This window comes from Ovis aries, chromosome 23 (genome assembly GCF_016772045.2).
Source record: "Ovis aries strain OAR_USU_Benz2616 breed Rambouillet chromosome 23, ARS-UI_Ramb_v3.0, whole genome shotgun sequence".
Taxonomy (NCBI): domain Eukaryota; kingdom Metazoa; phylum Chordata; class Mammalia; order Artiodactyla; family Bovidae; genus Ovis; species Ovis aries.
Genome location: NC_056076.1, coordinates 42426184 through 42444761, shown reverse-complemented (window position 1 = coordinate 42444761; position 18578 = coordinate 42426184). Strand labels below are relative to the sequence as shown.

The window sequence follows — 18578 nt, the reverse complement described above, 5'->3', positions numbered from 1 at the left end:
AACTGACATTACAGCACTTTTTTAAAATTCTCATGGTATTTGCTTATTTTGTATTATCTTGAAGACAAGCGGATTATGACCTTCCAAAATACCAAAAATGTCCTGAAATCTTATCAATTCCTTTCCTTAAAGGAATGAGGCCTTTGAACCACAAACACCATGACACCTGCAGGGGTTTCCGTAAGTCATGCATTTCATAACCCACATCGCCACACAGCGTGCTCCCTGACACCCGCCTCAGGACACGACAGACACAACAAGCTATCGAGCAAGAATCTGTTAACAGTTTTATTATTTTTGTGTTAAATACCATTGGACAGGATTGGAAGGATGAAAAACTCAGTCAACAACTGCCTCACAAGGGATAAGAAAAATTCTGCCATGATATTAGCAAAGGTGAAGGAGAAAATTTACACTGTACGAGGCACCATTTCCCCACAGAATACCTCTTGGCATTTCCTGAATGAGTGGGATTAGCAATCTAAATAAATCATATTTCAAGAGGTAACAGCAACAGATAAAATTTAAAGGGATTATTAAAATAACATTTACAAGACTCTGAACAATTCTTGAACTCTTATTAAAACCACAAAGAAAGAACAATTCTTTATTTATGAATTTCATAAAGGACTGAATGTGCAATGACGCCTGCTAGGGACGGTCTGATGGCGGTGGCGCTGTCCGGAGCCCAGCACTCTGCTCTTACGCGTTTCTTTCTAACCGTGAGACCGTTACGGGCGAGGCCTACATGACGCTGTACACACAAAGCATGGCCACCGTGGGCCACATGGTCACCGTGGGCCACACTACCAGTGAGATGGCAGGTAAACGAATCTTTTCTGGTCAAGAGGAAAAAAAGAAATAGCACTCTGCATGCTCCACTCTACAAGATGAACTTCCCTAGAAAGAATCCAATGAAAATGGCTGCAATGACAACAAGGAGTGAAGGAAGAGGACTGGTGACGTTCTCTCTGAAGGACACAGCTGAGGTGGATCCAGGTTTATCCGAATGTGCTACCTTCCTGAGCCGTAAGCCTTCATCCTAGGAAAAAACACAGGCACAAAAAGAGGTTTCAAAGACAAATGTGCATCAGACCACAAGCTACAAACCCACAGGCAGACAACAGAGCCATATGCAGGTGACCTGGGGGGCCCACAGTGTCCTCACAACGGGCCCTTCAGCCACAGACGACCAGAAACAGGTCAGTGCTAGTCAGAGTCCAGCTTACAGACACATGGCAAGCCAGCCCCACACAGGAAGAGCCGGGACCCTGCGGGACTGAGGGAGAGGGAGGGTGTGAGTAAAGGGCTGGCACCCGGCCTGGACCACGGAGGAGACACAGGACCCTGTTTTGTGAGAAAGGCGGGACCCAACAGAGGGGGAGAGCTGCTCGCAGGACCCCGCCCCAAGGCTCTGCGCCTGGACTGGAGACCGCTTTTCTGCAAGGTGATCTCCACTTCCAGACCAGAGCGGCCGCTCCATCCTGACTGATGCTGTCTCACACAGTAGTTTCTGACAGTCAGTCTGGGACTTTAGGGGACAAGGTTCTCAGTAACATGACAGCAGTCACTCAAAGCAGGAGGCTGTTACGACACTTCACCAGCTTCAGAATGACCTGTGCGCCAAGGCAGCCGGCTCCACCTGGCCTGCCACCGTGACCAGAGCGGGGGCACCACTTCACCTCCTCAGCACAGGCCGGTCTCACTTCTCGCACTGCACCCCCGGTGCGTTCTCCAGTAACACCACATGCACTGGGCGCCACGCTGTCTGCCTGCATGACCGGCTGCTCGGAGGGGCTGTGGGTTTGGGTCTTGTTCTGGTTAGTCCTATGTGGACACAATGACTCTCGGTCCCAGAGAGAACTGTAAAAGGCACTCCAGATGACTCTGCCTCCCTGGGTCTGGAGTGTGGCCCGGACATGGGGTAAGAGTTCACAGCACACTCGATGAACAGGCTGGATGAGGAAGCGGGGGTGGGGAGGTGAAGGGCAGTGGGGAGATCCTGCCCAGGAAGGCTGCCGCAACGCCAGCCTCGATGTGAGCTGTTAAAGGGCCAGAGGTCAACTCAGTGCACCAGCGGTCTTCAGGGTTCTTTCATCTTTTAAAAAGTAGGATGCTTCTTCAAACAGCATCTCCTAGAGAACATCAGTCAATTCCATCACCTGTCTCCCAGCCTGGCAGTTCCTGGCATTCAGGCCTCAGCTCTCTGAACACCTGGGCTCAGCAGCCAGGGAGCACACCGTCCACCAAACACAGAACTGAGGTCATGGCAGGTAAAGGAAAAGGGCAAACAGCAGCCCCCTTACAACTGGATGGAGCTGTGTGTGGTTGTGAAACAGAGGGCATCTCTCCACCCTCCAGGTAGGTGTTCAGGGCAGGGGCCTTGGAGAGGGGCTTGGGAGAGGAAGAAACAGCCAGAAAAACCATCTCAGCACAGGTCAAGCCACCTCACAGGGGCCTTCAATGGGAGCCATGCACGAAATTTAAAATTTTCTAAGCCCATTAAAAAGGTACTAAACTTGATAAAATTAGCTTTAATAATGTATCTTTTACTGAATCTAATAGAATTCAATATTATTTCAACATAACAATACAAAACAGGGATTTTTCTTGCACTATGTGACTCACAGCACATCTTAATTCTGACTAAGCACACCTTGGTGGCCCGCCCTGGACAACGGGGGCCCCCTCGCAGGGACTGCACTGCTGCTGCAGCCGATAATGCCAGGCCCGGGCGCGGAGGCTGCACCAGCGAGTGAGGAAGCAGCCAGGGCACGCCAGCCCCCAGCGTCCAGGCCAAGGGCGAGAGGGGCGCCGAGGCCGCTGCACAGTGGGGCCAGGCGGGCACTCACCCTCAGGAGTCGGTTCTCTTCTGACAGCTTCATCATCTCCCCCTGCAGCCGCTTGCACTCCTCCACGAGCTTCCTCGTCTCGGTGTCACTGAGGGAGACACTGTGCGGCTTTGGCGCGGGCCCGTCCTGCTTCGCAGCGTTCAGCGGAATGGCTTTGCTGGGTTCCATGTCGTTCTGCATCACAAAGGTAGCAGGCAGGGAGTTCGTCAACTGACAACTCTCCTTAATAGTTTTAAACAAAACTTAAAACTCCACATCCCTGTCCAAGAAATTATTTACACAGAAAGTTCTGACAGGTTTCAATTTCATTATTAAAGTTTTTAAAATGTCCAACATCTGGTCCCCAGTGACCAGCTCTACAGGACAACAGTGAGCATGAGTGGTCACCAAGGTCCGAACACATGGTTCCCTGCTCTGCATCCACCTCCCACCCCAGAGCAGCGAGCATGCAGCTCACATCGTCCTCCAAGATTCTTCCCTACAACACCTCAAAGTCTGGGAGAGCAAGAGTCACTCGTCTGTGCGTTCACCCCTAAAACCCAGCACCCCAGCCAGTGGTCACTCAACAAGGACACTGAGGGATGCCTGCCCGGATCCATAAAGTTCACAGTCAGTGCTGATTCTGCAGCCCAAGCAAGGTGCCGGAGGGCAGGGGGACACGGTCGAAACCACTCAAATGAAATCAGACCACCTAAGAGAAATGCATGAGAGAAAACCCAAGTTCTGTTCACAGAAAAGTCATTGGAGGACCTGGAGCCTGAAGGGGAGATAATGAGCACAAACACATGTCATGGGGAAAAAGCAGGCAGGGAGAGTCCACCTGACAACTGCGCTCAAACATGAGTGACCCCCCCGTTTATGAAGTAACACTCCCTGCTGTCAGTCATGAAATTCAGTGCAGAGCCAACGTGGTGCTCTGGCACTTTAAATTACAAGCCCCATGTCTTAAGTCCGGCCAGCATTGACCCATGTGACCCGGCGGGCCCCCAGGTGCCCTGAACCTCCTCTCCACCTTCAAGCACCCCAACAGGACTAGCACAGCAAGTCTTGTCTTCAATTAAAATTTTACTTGCTAAAAATTTAACTTTTCAGATAGCAAGGTATAAACTGCTTCAGATATAAAATTCTACCAAAAACATTTTCAAAATCAACTTTATGGCAGGTTCCACAGTACTCATCAGAGGATTTAATTACAGTCAACACCTGCCACAGCATCCCAGTTCTGGAATTCACACTGAGTACAAATGGGGACAAGATGTACTTCCTATGAAGGGGTTGTGCTCTGATTGCTATGTCTAGATCCATGTAAAAATGAACACCACTGATCATACTGAGGTCCCAGTCAACACTCAGATCCCCATCTCTCTCCAAAGCATCCCCGCCAGGCCGGGTACAAGAAGCTTGCTTCATGATCCTCTCTGCTTCCGTGCGAGCCTCCTTCTCCCCTCTCTTCCTTCCCAGCCAAGCCCCTCAGGTCTGCTAAAAATCCTGTTTCAGATGCTGGTACCCTCCACCAATAGCTTCTCTCTTCCTTTCCTTCACAGTCACTAGAGTTCACTTCGGCACGGCTTCCCAAGTGACTTCTCACTTTCCACCTAGAAGCAGCCCAGCGTCTGGGAACCAGGATGGCACACGGCCTTCTTTCCTTCGTGAAGACAAACGGTCCACAATACCACAACTCTGCACACTCCCGGTCTGGGGAAAGAGTATCACCCTCGTGCCAGAAAACTGACTAAGAAATTAAGAGGAGATACAAAAGGTCAACCAAGCAAAGACAAAATGAGCACGAGGACTCATCAAATTCTTCCCAAATGGCTTTTTATTTTTGAACAAATTTTTGAAATTCTAGAAAATTGAGAATATGAGAGAGGAAATTACCTCCCATTCTCTCATTAATTCAACATAACTATTATTCCCATATTATCTTCCAATATTCTTTCATATGCATGTTTTATAAACTCAGCATACATGTAACTTTTAAATCTTTCTTTATTCATTTATATGTACATCTTTTAAGTGTCATTCTAAACGACATGATGTCACTAAATACTATTCTGTGCCTTACCTAAGTTACTTAAACATTTCACTCTTATTAACATCTGATGGGAAGCTACCACTCTGGGATTTTAAATACCACGTCAACTAACAGCATCTCACAGTGACAGAATGAGATCTTTTAAGTGAAAATTTTCCTTAATATAGTTATATTGCCTTTATAAGGAAAAGGAAAAGAAATGTCATGACCAATCTGTGGTGCATACACGTTAAGACTAGGATGCACAGGATAACAGTGAAGCCTAACACTTGTCAGAAGTGAGCCCAACAGGTCATGAGATGGTCACACTGAGTGAGTGCATACACACCCTGTGCTCACAAGCATTCAGGTCCCTGCAAACCAGTTGGCACACACAGCAGGGGCAAGGAAATCCAATTTACTCATCAACTACTTTATAGTGGAAGCATACAGAACCTAACTCGGGGTGGCTAAAGAAGGGCTGAGTGGGGGCGTCACTGGTGCAGGACAAGCTGGAGACCCCAAGGCTGCTGGGACCTAACTACAGGCTCCACTGCATGGTCCCTCCTCCAAAGTTGCTTCAGACGCTTCCCAAAGAGGAGACAGGTTCTTCTAAGAGCCATGGACACCAACTGGAGGCATTCAACAAGCTGTGACACCGAGCAGTCAAGGAGCAGTGACGCTGCGCACATCTAACACGGCAACTCGGAAGAGACTCGGCAGTCAAGGCCACGCTGCCCTGCTCCACATGACTCAGCCTATCAGCAGCAAGCCCCTCCACCTAGGAGATGAGTTTACTGCTGTACTTTTTAGAAAGCCTCCTTTAGAATTTCAGTTCCAATACTCTGAATTATTCCCTTTAGGGATAATTAGAAAAAGCAAGGGCTTAGGGGCTGCCAGAAAAGGAAAGGTGAGATAAAAGGCAAATTTGGTTTCTGCACTGAAGCCCTGGGACGGACAGAGGAGGGAAAGAACGCACACCGGGGCAACACTCGTGGCTCTTGGGGGAGTGAGGGGTCCAGGGCATGTGCAGAGGGTAAAGGGCAAAGCCCAGAGAACCGCAGGAGGCTCAAATAAGACCTCAGCTGAGAGGAGGCGGTGTTTGAATATAAAGTGACCAAAGTATCAATACATCTGCAGTCTAAACTAAAATCACAAAACTGTTAGAAGTATCAGGCCTTTAGAGAAAGGAGTAGGTTTTTGAAGCCTTAGTGTCCATGTTCTCTGAAAGCTAGAGCTCCCCAGAAGCAGGACGTGTGAAAGAGAGGCAGCCTACAGCATCCAGGACACCCCCAGGAGGTCAAGGTCATCGACAGTGACTCAATGGATGTTAGGTGCACACAAGCATACACACAGGCACACACACGGAGACACTAATAAACTCAAATGTGACCTCAGATCTGTAGGGCTCCTGCTACCATTCTCCCTGGGGGGCACAGACAATTAAAGACAGTGACTGTCAGCTGCATGGGACAGAAGATGTAAGGCAGAAATCTCATTGATCTTTCTTATGTATAAACATAAACACCTGCCTGGAGAGTGACATCCACCAGCTCCTCCCCCTTGACTGACACCTGCTGCCCCCGTCAGATTTTTCCCAGAAGATGCTCCCCAAACCTCTCAGTGACAGTGAAAAAGCCGCCCATTTCATAATAATGCTCCCATTTACACTGTTCTGCTCACGACTGGGATGTTATCGAGTGCTGTGTTTGCTGTTTAAACAGAAGAATTTGTATGCATGGTTTTTAAGTGACTGTGGTTCTGCTGTCATTTTAAACAGCTGAAATTTTCAGTTCTAGTTACTGCACATAAAACACTCACAATAAATACCTCGCACGTGCTCAGTGACTATGTCACCGTGATCAGTGACACTGGCAGACCCGTCTATCTGTCAGCTCCCTGAAACAAACCTTCTGCTTCTCCTGTTTGAACACACTGAAGCCCCTGGGCTCATTCTTCGCACTATAAGTGGTAGGTGCTGTGCCTGTGCTGTTGATGCTGCTCAGCGGAGCGACGGCCACGGCGGGCCCTGGAGGAGCGAGACCCTGAGGTGCAGGGGAAACACAGTCTCAGATTCACACCGAGCTCTGACCACTCCTGCGAGGGACTGGGGATGACTAACACAGAGATCATTAGGCTCTCAACATTCAACTTATTCTATAAAGATGTGTCACACATAAGAAATAGTAATAAATAATAGTTATGTTAGAGCAAAAACTACCTTTTTGAAGTTTTTTTTCTATGAATTAGCTACAATCATCTTGCATTACATTCACTAAACTAAATGTATAAACCTTATTAACCTTAGGCCAGCCTCATGGTGTCCTAGAATGAGGACCTTCTACCTGCATGGCTCCTAATTTTTGTTACTAATGAATACTTGTCAATACCTGAAGAACAAGCACTTCCATTTTCTTACCTTTGAAAACACTCGAATAATGTTTAAATTAAATGAATTTTTTCAAGGGTTCAAAAATTACAATAATTTATACACTTCTGTATTCAGCACAGACACCCCTCCCACAAACACAAACATGCGCACACACCCCCCTACCTACCTCCCAGGATCAAGACACAGACACACAGAACATTCTAGTACACCACTGTATCTCCACAGTTCTCTATCTTCTCAAATTCCTTTAACACACTTAAAGATAATACCATAAAAAATGTTGTAGCAGATCAAATAATACTTACTGATATCCAGGTCACTAAACATAACTATGATAAGACCTCTCCATCTTATCTGATAATGCACTGCTGTCAATCTGTTCTTTATCTCAACAGAAAATAATGCACACGTAATCACAGAAAATCTTTATACACAGGACCCCTAAGGTTCCCTTTCTTGACTGCCCTTCATTCTTCATTACGATAAGTATTTTTTCCTTGAAAATAACATTATATCATAAAGCAAAAGTCATTAACAGATGTTAAATGGAGGGCTTATAAATGAAATGTAATACTTTTTTAAAATTTGGAAAATGTCAAGTAGAGTTGGTGGCCTAAAAAAAACACAAAAAAATTTTATTTCAACAGAATTGAGTAAGTGATCAAATACCATTACTAACAAGTTAATTTGAAACCACACTCATTCTAAAAAAACCACGAACACTAACTGGACGTCAGATTTCATAATACAGAGATAATCGTAACTAACAAGAGTTAATAACTCAGAGAACTGCGCTTGCCATGAACTTACTAAAACGCACCAACAACATGCTCACAGCCCCGAGGACTGGGGGCCACAAGTCTCAGTACCTAAAGGCAGAGCTGCCCAGAAAGTGTTAGTAACAGGACCTCTTTTCATTCTAAAATGAAAGGTTTCTTCGACTCCTAGGCCATTCTATGTACGATCCAAATCAGAGACCTATTTCCCAAAAAGAAGCCCATATTCTAATGATGGTTCAAATACATTATGACTGTTTCATCACAAAAATGACTTCCTTAAACGATAAACAACAACAAAAAAAAAATGGACTCAACCACTATACTAGCACCTTTCCTACAAGATAACCAACACCTTCATTTTCTTAGTTATATATTTGTCATCAAGGTTCTAAAATCCCTAAGGAAATCAACAACATAATAACACACTCTCTTCCAACTGTCTTTAGGAACAGTAAACGCCAAGAAATAACAGCACACCTAAACAAACACAGGTCACACTGGGCGCCTTCCTAATACGCTTCACTGACTGTCTACTTCTTTGTGGTGGCTCAGGGAGGTGGGTGAGGGGCTGCGGGCAGGGGTGAGAAGGGGATGGGGTACCAAACATTAAGAAACACTGAGTCAACATCACAACGCTGAGACTTGCTGCCTACACCAACCCTGAGACCAAAGTAAAACAACTATGACAGCTACTGCACCATCTATCAGCTTTGGATATTAACTAAAGCTTTCCAAATGATTACTAAAGGTCCTAAATTCAGATGGGCAACTCTTCAGAGTGAATGTGGAAGGGACCGCTAACTGGCATGGGCTTCTCTTCAGCTGAACACAATGCGAGTGCCGTCTGGACGGAGCTGTGTATTAAACCACAGGCTGTCACCAGCAACTTGGTCAAGACTAAATTGAATTTTACTGAAATTAACACACTTTAAAAAACATATAAACGAACAAACTAAACAAATAAGAGGTCAAACCATGTCACCATAGGAATTTACTACACAATAATCGTAACTATATACTAAAAAATGTTTCATACTTTACTTCTAAAAATACATGCTACTAACTGTTTAGAAGTATGTTTTCCTTGAATAAGGGAGTGTCCTCTTTAATCAGTTTGTGTAGGCAGCATTCAGCTTCATATGGCACCTAACCAATTTATCTGTAGTAAACTGACAAACTTTATCTATGCAAAACACGACTCAACGATGCCCTAATTCCCTAATAAACAAAGTTCTCACTAAAGTGAAGACACATATACAGAAATGGGGTATTACGTAATTTCATAGCTCTACCTATGGATGTTAGAAAGAAAGCAGTATGTCAAAGACACTATGATCTTAGAGCCATTTCATTAACATTGTCTGTAGTTAACACTGAACTGGAAGTGGCAAGATTCCATTAGGGTCTTACCAACAGGGTCTTATCACTACATGAATAAAGCATTAGAAAAGAGGTGTTTCAAATGTATTTTTACACGCGCATGTGTGTATCCATACATATATATAAGGTTTCATCCTTAACCATTATAACAAATACACAAAAACTTTGTATTTTTTATATTATAAACACTCCAGGTTTGGTTACTTTGATGCTTCACATTTTCTATAAAGATTCTGACACAACGGAAAGCTGACGACTCAACAGGAAGTCACTACTTAACAATTCAGACGGCAGGTCTGGAGCAGGCAGCGCCCACTTCAGTGACCCCTGTGTCACAGAGGTTTTTTGTAGAACCTGCAGGTTAGCAGCATCACAAGAATGAGTTTAAGCAGAAACAGTTTCCAAGAGAGTATTTTACAGAACACCTGGTACCATCATGGCACCTCTGAGGGGCTGAAACACAAATGAGTTTAAGTCTGTGAGTCCACAGAAGACAGCAAAGAGGAGAAAAGGAAGGAGGTGCAAAGCTACCGGGTACCGCCCCCAGGACACAGTGAGTGGGTGCTTCTAACCAAGAGAAAGACTGAGAACTCCAGCCCTGCCGGTATCAGCAAGTATCAAACGAGCGCCACATACTTCTAACACAATGAAGCAGGAATCACAGAATCACCACTACGCAACCTTCCGTGAATTAATGGGCCTGAACCAAGCTTTCTCACTTTTGACTTTACTGACATTTAGGGCTAGAGAATCTCTGCTCTGGGAATGGTTCTGCAAGCAGCGTCCCTGGCCTCTACCCACTAGCTGTCTGTAGGCACCTCCCCCCAACCCCAATGGCTGTGACAACCAAAAATGCCTCCAGACACGGACAGATGTCCCCTGGCTGGGAGCCACTGTCTACACACCGACAGCTGCTAGCTTCAAAGCAAAGAAGACACTATGTGCCTCCTGAAAGAACAGATAAGCATCTATACAGCAGTCCTGCCCTCTCCCTCACCAGCAAAAAATAAGCCTCAATTTAATCCAGTCTCTAGATTCGATTATGGGAAATACCAAAAACAGCAGAAAAGCTAAATGACACCTGAAGGATGCAACCAACAAAACCCAAGCTACAGGAAGCTCTACAGGACAAACCTGATTTACTAAACAATTTTCAAGAGGAAAACAAGGGAATCTACAGTTTAAGAGTCTTAAGAAACATATCGTCCAAGAGCAGTATGTTTGATTTCAAATCAAACAAACTACAAATGTCCAGATGACACGTGTGACTCTGCTTGGCAGTGTGATGCTAATGATACATTAAACTTTCAAAGACTAATGACAGTGTTGTCTTCACTCTTCTACTTTTCTTAACATCCTTAGCTCTGAACAATATATACTGAAACAATAACGGATTGAAATTATGTCTGAGACGTGACTTCAAACAGTAAATGAGATGGGAAGTGATGGAGATGAGATAAAATCAAACTGGTCATTATTTATAAAGCTGGTTCACAGGGGTTAACTTACTGTTCATTTTTCTAGGTATTTCAAGTTTTTCATAATCAATCGCTTTTAAAAAATCATTACCTTTAGCAAGTATTCCCTATAATCTAATCGGTCAGTAAAAACTATACTGCAAGTCCAAGTAGTTCAATAAGCGCATATCCTTCTGCAGCCAGTATATCAAGCTCAGGATCAGCTACTCTCTGGAGAACTTCGAAACTGCTGAACACACTCCAGGTTACTAACAACCTACTCTGAAAAACTTTTAGGACCAAACTACTTTGGCTTTAGCTCCATGGTACGGGGTCCTGAGCTCACCACGCAGTATCTGCTCAAGCCTTTCGCAGATCCAGAGCCACTCTGCTGGATAATCTGGGCCACACCTCTGTCTGGGGCACCTGCTACTTCCTTCCTTGTGTAAGGTGGAAGATGGCTGGGCCCATCTATCATAGTCATGTCATTTCCCTCAATCTCTGGTTTGGTTTCCAATACTACTTGGGTCCCGGCCCTTTTCAGACTATAATCTCAAATGGTCTCCAATCCAGAGCATAAGAGAAGCCCAGTTCAAAGACAGCTCTGTGCTTATTAAACAATTGTAAAAATCATAAAATTCATAAAAGTGAGAAAATACCCAAATGTGTTTTTAAAATAAGTTAACCCTATTCCAGTGAACTCTACTTCTTGGAACACATCTGAAGGGAAGGACAGCCTGTGTGGAAGAGATATCTGCAGCTCCATGTTCACACAGTAGCATCATCTACGACAGACAAGACATGGGGACAACCTAAGTGTCCACCAAGAGAACAGGTGAAGCAGCTGTGGTGTACATGCAAGGACCGGAATGCGTGTATACAATGGAATGTTACCCAGCCATTAAAAAGGAAACCCGGCCATTTGTGACAACATGGATGAACCTTAGGGGCATTACACCAAGCGAAGTGAGAGAAAGACAAATACTGTATGATGAGCTCACTTATACACGGAATCTTAAAACAACAACAAAGTCCCAAACTCTCAGAAACAGAGATCAGGTCTGTGGCTAGAAGAGTCGGGTATGGGGAGGAGCGACTGGATGAAGGTGGTCAGAAGGTACACACTTCCATATAAACAAGATAAACAAGAACTGGGGATGTAACATACAGCATGGTGACTACAGTTAACACTGCTGTGCGGTACACTCAACACCTGTTAAGAGAGCAGATCCTAAGAGTTCTGATCACAGGGGAAAACAGTGTTTTTTTGGTAGCTGTATGAGACAATGAGTGTTAACTAAACTTACTGCAGTAATCGTTTCACAATGTATGGAAGACTAATCTTTATGCTGACACCTTAAACTTATACAGCATGTCAACTACAGCTCAATAAAACTAGAAATAAAACAAGTCAACCCAGACAATGTGCTACTGTGCTTTCTTGGTTCCGGTAAGAACTACACAAGCTCTTAGCCTCCTGGCAGCCTCAGCAAAAAAGAAAGTGAACTCTATGTGGGAAGTGTCAAAACTTCATCAGTGCTACTACACCATCAGAACCTCGCTCTCCAGTAAGAACATGTGTTCACATTCTCTATCTTTGGCAAATATTTCAAAACCACCTTAAAAAGGCATTAAAAACACAATAAATGATTTGGTCAACACCTAATTGCCACTCAGGCACTTTTTTATTTCAGCTTATCCTCAAAGAGAAACACAATAATGGAGCCCATGTATTTAACTTGCAAGTTTACTTTTCAACAGGGGAAACGGCTTCCAGAGCAAAGACAACAGTCATGTCAGATTATAACCTAATTGTGCCAAACCATGCTATGTGTTCATATTACTTTACGTTAAATCACATGCACACAAATCTAAAGACCCCTGAAGTCCTCCTAAAACCACAGAAAACATTTAAATTTGAATTTCACAAAAGGAACAGAGAAAGTGACCACAACCCATTCTCTAAGGCTATTTTTCAAACTCTCTCTCAAATTTTATTTGCTTCACACTAATCAAAACGCAACATGAAAATCACTTACTAAGGGATAAAATCAGAGTTATTTTGACAAATAACAATAGTGAACAAAATACCTGGGAATAGCCAAATCTGGAATAAATGTAAATTAAATGTCCATGTAAATTAAATCTTACCCGCAGACTGCAGGTATATAGCTGCTAAAAGGGAGTTTATGTCTGTAACTTAATTATATTTATGTATACACACATCTTATTCTAACGAAGAACTTGAAGTGGTTTAAGTGGTAAGATTTTGGTAGGAAGAGATGGTTCTTCTCCATCATGCAGCTTTTTAAACTATTTCTTTTTTAATCATACTTTTAATCAAAAGTTACCTTAAAAGTACTTTTCCTCTTGAACAAATAAAATGTTATAACACAAAAAGAGCACGTCCACACCATGTTTTTAGAAAAAGCCTGAGCACCGAATCTGGAACAGCTGTATCCTACATCACACACCCACCAAGGCCGAAACCAGCAGCAGAAGTTAAGTCTCAGTGTAAGAGCTGAGCAGCTTCCAAGTTTCTTAAATTTTCCTACTTACCAATTTATCGTTTTCATTGGGCATTTCAAATACACATCTCAATTTAGAATCCATTAATTCATCGGGTTTTGCTTCTTTCCACTAAAAACAAAGGAAACCAAACAATGAGACAGAGGAAATACAGTTGCGACAACTAGGTTTCCTCTCGAGGGACTAAAGGGTTAGAGTAGCTGCCTGGAGGCAGGGGTTGGGGGGTTTCCAGGTGCCACAGAACTTTCTACAGAACCTTATAAGAGCTACTGTCACCACCATTAAAACCTCACTGACATCCCTAGAGATGACCGGGCTTCACTGTTAGCACTGGACTTCTAATCCGTCTCTAACAAATATGACTTCAAAATTCCTTCATTCTTGACATGAGTTAGGATTATCCATAGTAAAGAGATGTACATATTTTTTTAATTTTAAAAAGTAGGTTTCTCAACGAAGAACTAAACAAAACCCAAGTTTAAACAACATTCCCCCAAAAGATTTCTGTTCAATTTTTCTACTCACCACAGCTTCCATGTCTGAAATGTTTGGTGGAGCAAAGATGGTCTGTACCATAAACTTGTGTTTACTCTTCTCATTGGGGTCATAGTCAAAAGGCTGCAGCATTACTGAAGAAGAAAGGACATATCACTGACTTTTGACCATTCCCAGCACTCACTCTCTAATTTGAAAATTTAAAGAAAACCAGCAAAGCTGCAAGAAACACTGGATTATTGAAGTTGATTCAGAATCAATTTTATGATTTTCAATTATTTTTACCTTGTCTACGTTTTTAAGTTGCTACATCTTTAACAACCCACAAAATAAACAAATGACTATTTTAAAAAATAAGTATCTATAAGTGCCCTCTCTAAACTTAAGTTTGGAAAATTTTCAAAACTTTGCTAACATTAACTATTACAATGCCTATAAACTCAAAATCTAGTAAATTTGTATTTAAAACCACTTATAAATTTAGTTTTCACATTAGTATTTAGTGATAACAGCTCTTAAAATCAGACAACTAGAATATTTATAGGAGAAATTCTAGGTAACTTAAAACTCACTACCATTCATTAGTGCTTCAATATAACTAGCTTTTTCTAAAATAGATTTTAAATAAACACCTATTCAAGAGTTTATCAGTGTGTTTAAATGAGCCTAAGACAACAAAGTGTAGAAGGAGACCATACAGCCTCATGATTTCTGAACTTTTTCCACTGTCCTACTAATTATATTTAAAATTTTTTACCAAGCATTTATGGTTTTCAATGGCCTACAAGAGGTTTTTTAGAGGCTCTGTATGGTTTAAATTATGTAATATAAATCTAATAAGAGATTATAAAGAATGAATCAGCAATTCCACAAAATATGTACACAATACTGTGGAGTTAACTTTCCTGCTAATATTTAGATTATTTCTAAGACAGATGTCAACATTTTCAAAAACTCAGATGAAATTAAGCAAATGCAAGAAATAGCAATTATATAAGAACTTCTTCTTTATAAGGTAGGTCTGAGAGATCCTTAACTCCCATCATGGTAAAAAAAAATTTAACAGCCAAATATACAACAGTAGAAAATGCACAAGACAGGGGGAGTCCCTGGTGGTTCAGTGGCAAAGAATCTGCCTGCCAATGCAGGAGACGTGGGTTCAATCCTTGATCCGGGAAGATTCCACAGGCCACAGGGCAACTAATAAGCCCTTGCGCCACAACTACTGAGCCTGTGCTCTGGAGCCCAGGAAACACAACTACTAAGCCCAAGTACCTAAAGCCTGTGACCTGCGCAAGAGAAGCCACTGCAATGAGAAGCTTGTGCACCACAGCTAGAGAATGCCCACCCAGCAACAAAGAACCAGCACCCATAAAAACATGAATCAGCAAAATTGTGGAGAAAGAAAAGAAACGCACAGGATAAATGTGTGTTTATCCAGATAACGCACAATGTATCTCCAGGAACACCTTTCACTGAACAACCACCCCAGGATATTCACTAGAAACTGAATAAAAAGAAAACTTCAAACAAAGATGTGACTTTGACTTGCTGATAGACCTCATAACAAGAGAAAGACAATCTTAATCTAGTACGTGCTAGAGTGAATATGCAGACAATCAAGGAGGGCTGCTGGAGAAAGTGTGATTGGAGAACCCCTCACCCACTGAGGTGCTGCACTAAGCTGGAGTGCCAAGCTCCAAGTGGAGGAAAGGCGTCAAGGATGCGTGTGGACACAGGAACCAGTGTGTCTGGAGGTCTTAGTTAACTCAGATGCTCAATACAAGGGGAGCTTATGTGGGAGAAAGTGCTTTGAGAAGTATATACACATTCTTAAAAAACACTAATACCGGAAGAGCACAGTGAATTAGAACACTCCAAGAAAGTCACTCTGAATAGTTCCATGGAATCCTAGGGGTACAGCTCCTTGCGCCAAAATCCATTTTTAACCATGTGGATAGAAATTATTTTATCTTCTTCCAACTGGGCTGCAGGCTTGTGGCCTTAGAGAGCAACTTCCAGAACACACGTGCCCACTGCTCACTCTTCTCACTGCCCGCCACCTTTCCCAAGAACTGACAGCTCAGACAAACACGACAGCAAGCCTGCCCGGCCACCACACCATAAAACTCCTTTTGCAGGGCCTCCAGGCTCTGCATCCGGGGCTAGTGACCGAGGGAGGATTCAGTGCCCCACAAACCCTAACTGCAGTCTGGCCTCAACTGCCGCGCGTCAGGTTCCACCGTGAAACATCTCAAGGAGCCAGCCCCCAGCCGGCTCTGTGGGCCTGAAAATTGGAACACTGACACAGAATTGTTTACTATCTTAGTAATACCTGTCAGGGTTACCCAGGCATACTCTGTGTGCTTTAACACACACGTCTGGGCTGTATCCGCAGAGACTCTAATCTGGAGAAGCCCGTGCTGCTACAACAGGCCTTCACAAAGGTGAGAACCACGGCCAGAAAACGGGAGTAACTGGTCTTGGTGTGGGGCCTGAGAGGCGCTGCCATTAAGTAAACTGTACCCTCGACTACCTTCCTGCCTCCACTGTGAGCCAGTGCCATGAGGGAAGAAGGAACAGTCCTGGGGCACTGACTGTGCTGCACGGCAGGAGCAAGTAATCCGTGTGAGGAAGGAGCCAAGCGCACGCGGACTTCAAGTAAACACAGAAGGGGATCAAAACAGACACAGCATTCACAGTAAAGACAGAAGCCTCACCAACTATTCAAAGCTACTGCCCAAAGATATACACCGTACATTCTTAAGCAAAAGACTGAGAATAATCCCTCCATGCTGCTGCTGCTAAGTGGCTTCAGTCGTGTCCAACTCTGTGCGACCCCATAGACGGCAGCCCATCAGGCTCTGCCATCCCTGGGATTCTCCAGGCAAGAACACTGGAGTGGGTTGCCATTTCCTTCTCCAATGCATGAAGCTGCATGTAAAGCGTAACAGCTAGTGATCTATGGGAGAGAATGAGCAAAGCCAAAAATGATACAAAATTTCAAAGACCAAATAATAAGGGCAGAGGATGTGGTGGTAGTAAGCTGCAGAAATAAAGAACAGCGTAACATTTTAGACTGCACAGGGCTTTCAGCCCACCCCATCCCCAAACACACCCCCACTCCACCCCACCAGAAGGGGCAGACAGTTTCTACAGCAGTCTGCACACAGGGAGGACAGCATGAACATTTGCTACCTGAAACGGTCACAGTCAACCCGGGGTCAATGATCCCACTGTTGGGCCGCACACAGTACCGACGAGGCGCTGTCGTCTTCACTTTGAAACACACCTTTCGATCTGAAGGATTTCGCAACTTAAGGTTTGTAGTGACTACATCTGTGAAGGGGCCTGTAAGTTAAAAAAACAAAAACGGGGGAAAATGTAATTGGATTCACAACCACATAAAAACAGAATTCAAAACTGGACAAACATAACCTCTTATGTAGAGTATGTACTGAAGTCCGTGTACAGGTGGGGACTCACAAAGGGGCTGTGCTCTCTCCTTTGTTATTAACCAACCCATAAAATCCCTACTTGAACTTTTCTTGTTTCCATCAAGTAAAATGTGTTCTGAAAATTTCACAACTTACGAAATAAGCCCCAAACTGTATTCTCCCAGTACATGCTTACCACATTACTGAAAAGATCGGTCCCCCAGTGCTCTGCAAACCAGAGCCCGTCTTCAGGCTTACCTGACCGAGCTGAGGGCAAAGTCTCTCCACCTAAAGCCAGCAGGCCCAGATCAAGTGGTCCCGTCCCACCTCCATCAGCCTTGACCCCCTCACTCGCTCCTTCTTTCACTCATGTTCATCACAGGTTTACTAAGATAACTGTGTCAAATGGTCTACATACAAAGGTTTTTTTAAACTTTGGTTCAACACCCAAACATAAAACTGCAAAACAAAGAAACCAAACGGCGATGCAGTCCTGCCTGAATTAAGTAAATCTAAAACCATTTTTTGTTTTTAAAAAAGCGGGAGAGTGGGGTGCGGAGAAACAGTACAGTTCTTGGTTCAAGAAAAGCCTAAAGACACTGTACGCAGGTTTAGACAATAAACTGAATACCGGTTAATTTGGAGACAGAAGATAAAACTTGAAAAATATGTCCCCATGAGAAGCAACAACCACACACTTCTCACTAACCCAAAAGCAATTTTAAGTGGTCTCTAAACAAGGAAAAAAAAAAACCTTTAGAAGTCTGAAATCAAATTTCAAGGCTGAAATTAAATAAACCGGAATATTTAGAACTTTAAAATGTTTCTAGTATGCTTTAAAATGTTTTTAGTAAGGATCCCAGACTGAGAAAATTCCCCAACTCTGCCAAACAAAAGTCTCCCATTTTGCTGAGTAGTGGGAAATTATCTAAGACAAAGGCTTGAAGGGGAACCACACACACAGGCGAATGGACAAGTGTGCAGAGGGCAGTGGAAAGCAGGCCAAACTGATGAGAGGAAAAGAGAGACTTCAAATCAAAGGCCAGGGAAAAGCACTTACTTCAAATCCAAGGAGAGAAATTAATTCTAATCTGTGCTTAAAAGTTTTTGAGTTATATTTTCTAACAAAGATTTGAAACTGGGATGAGAGGGAGGAGCTAGAAATAAGAGAACATTAGAAGAAAACACAAAGGCAGAGAAGCAGTTACAGAAAAAATTTTAACATGAAATAGGTATTTAAATC

At 43.5% G+C, this 18578-nt stretch overlaps 1 protein-coding gene across 2 annotated transcripts in view; it reads right to left on the bottom strand.

Moving 5' to 3' along the window:
- Positions 1 to 262: 262 nt before the first annotated feature.
- Positions 263 to 18578, bottom strand: part of VAPA (VAMP associated protein A) — a 35592-nt gene continuing 17276 nt past the window's right edge. The window contains exons 2-7 of one of the 2 annotated variants that reach the window (XM_015103658.4): positions 17097 to 17249; positions 13929 to 14032; positions 13434 to 13514; positions 6777 to 6911; positions 2853 to 3026; positions 263 to 1042 (exon numbers count right to left, since the gene is read on the bottom strand). In XM_015103658.4, the coding sequence (XP_014959144.1) occupies positions 884 to 1042; positions 2853 to 3026; positions 6777 to 6911; positions 13434 to 13514; positions 13929 to 14032; positions 17097 to 17249 (806 nt within the window). In that variant the 3' untranslated portion in view covers positions 263 to 883. The remainder of the gene's footprint in view (positions 1043 to 2852; positions 3027 to 6776; positions 6912 to 13433; positions 13515 to 13928; positions 14033 to 17096; positions 17250 to 18578) is intronic. The other variant, XM_015103659.4, reaches the window with a different exon arrangement.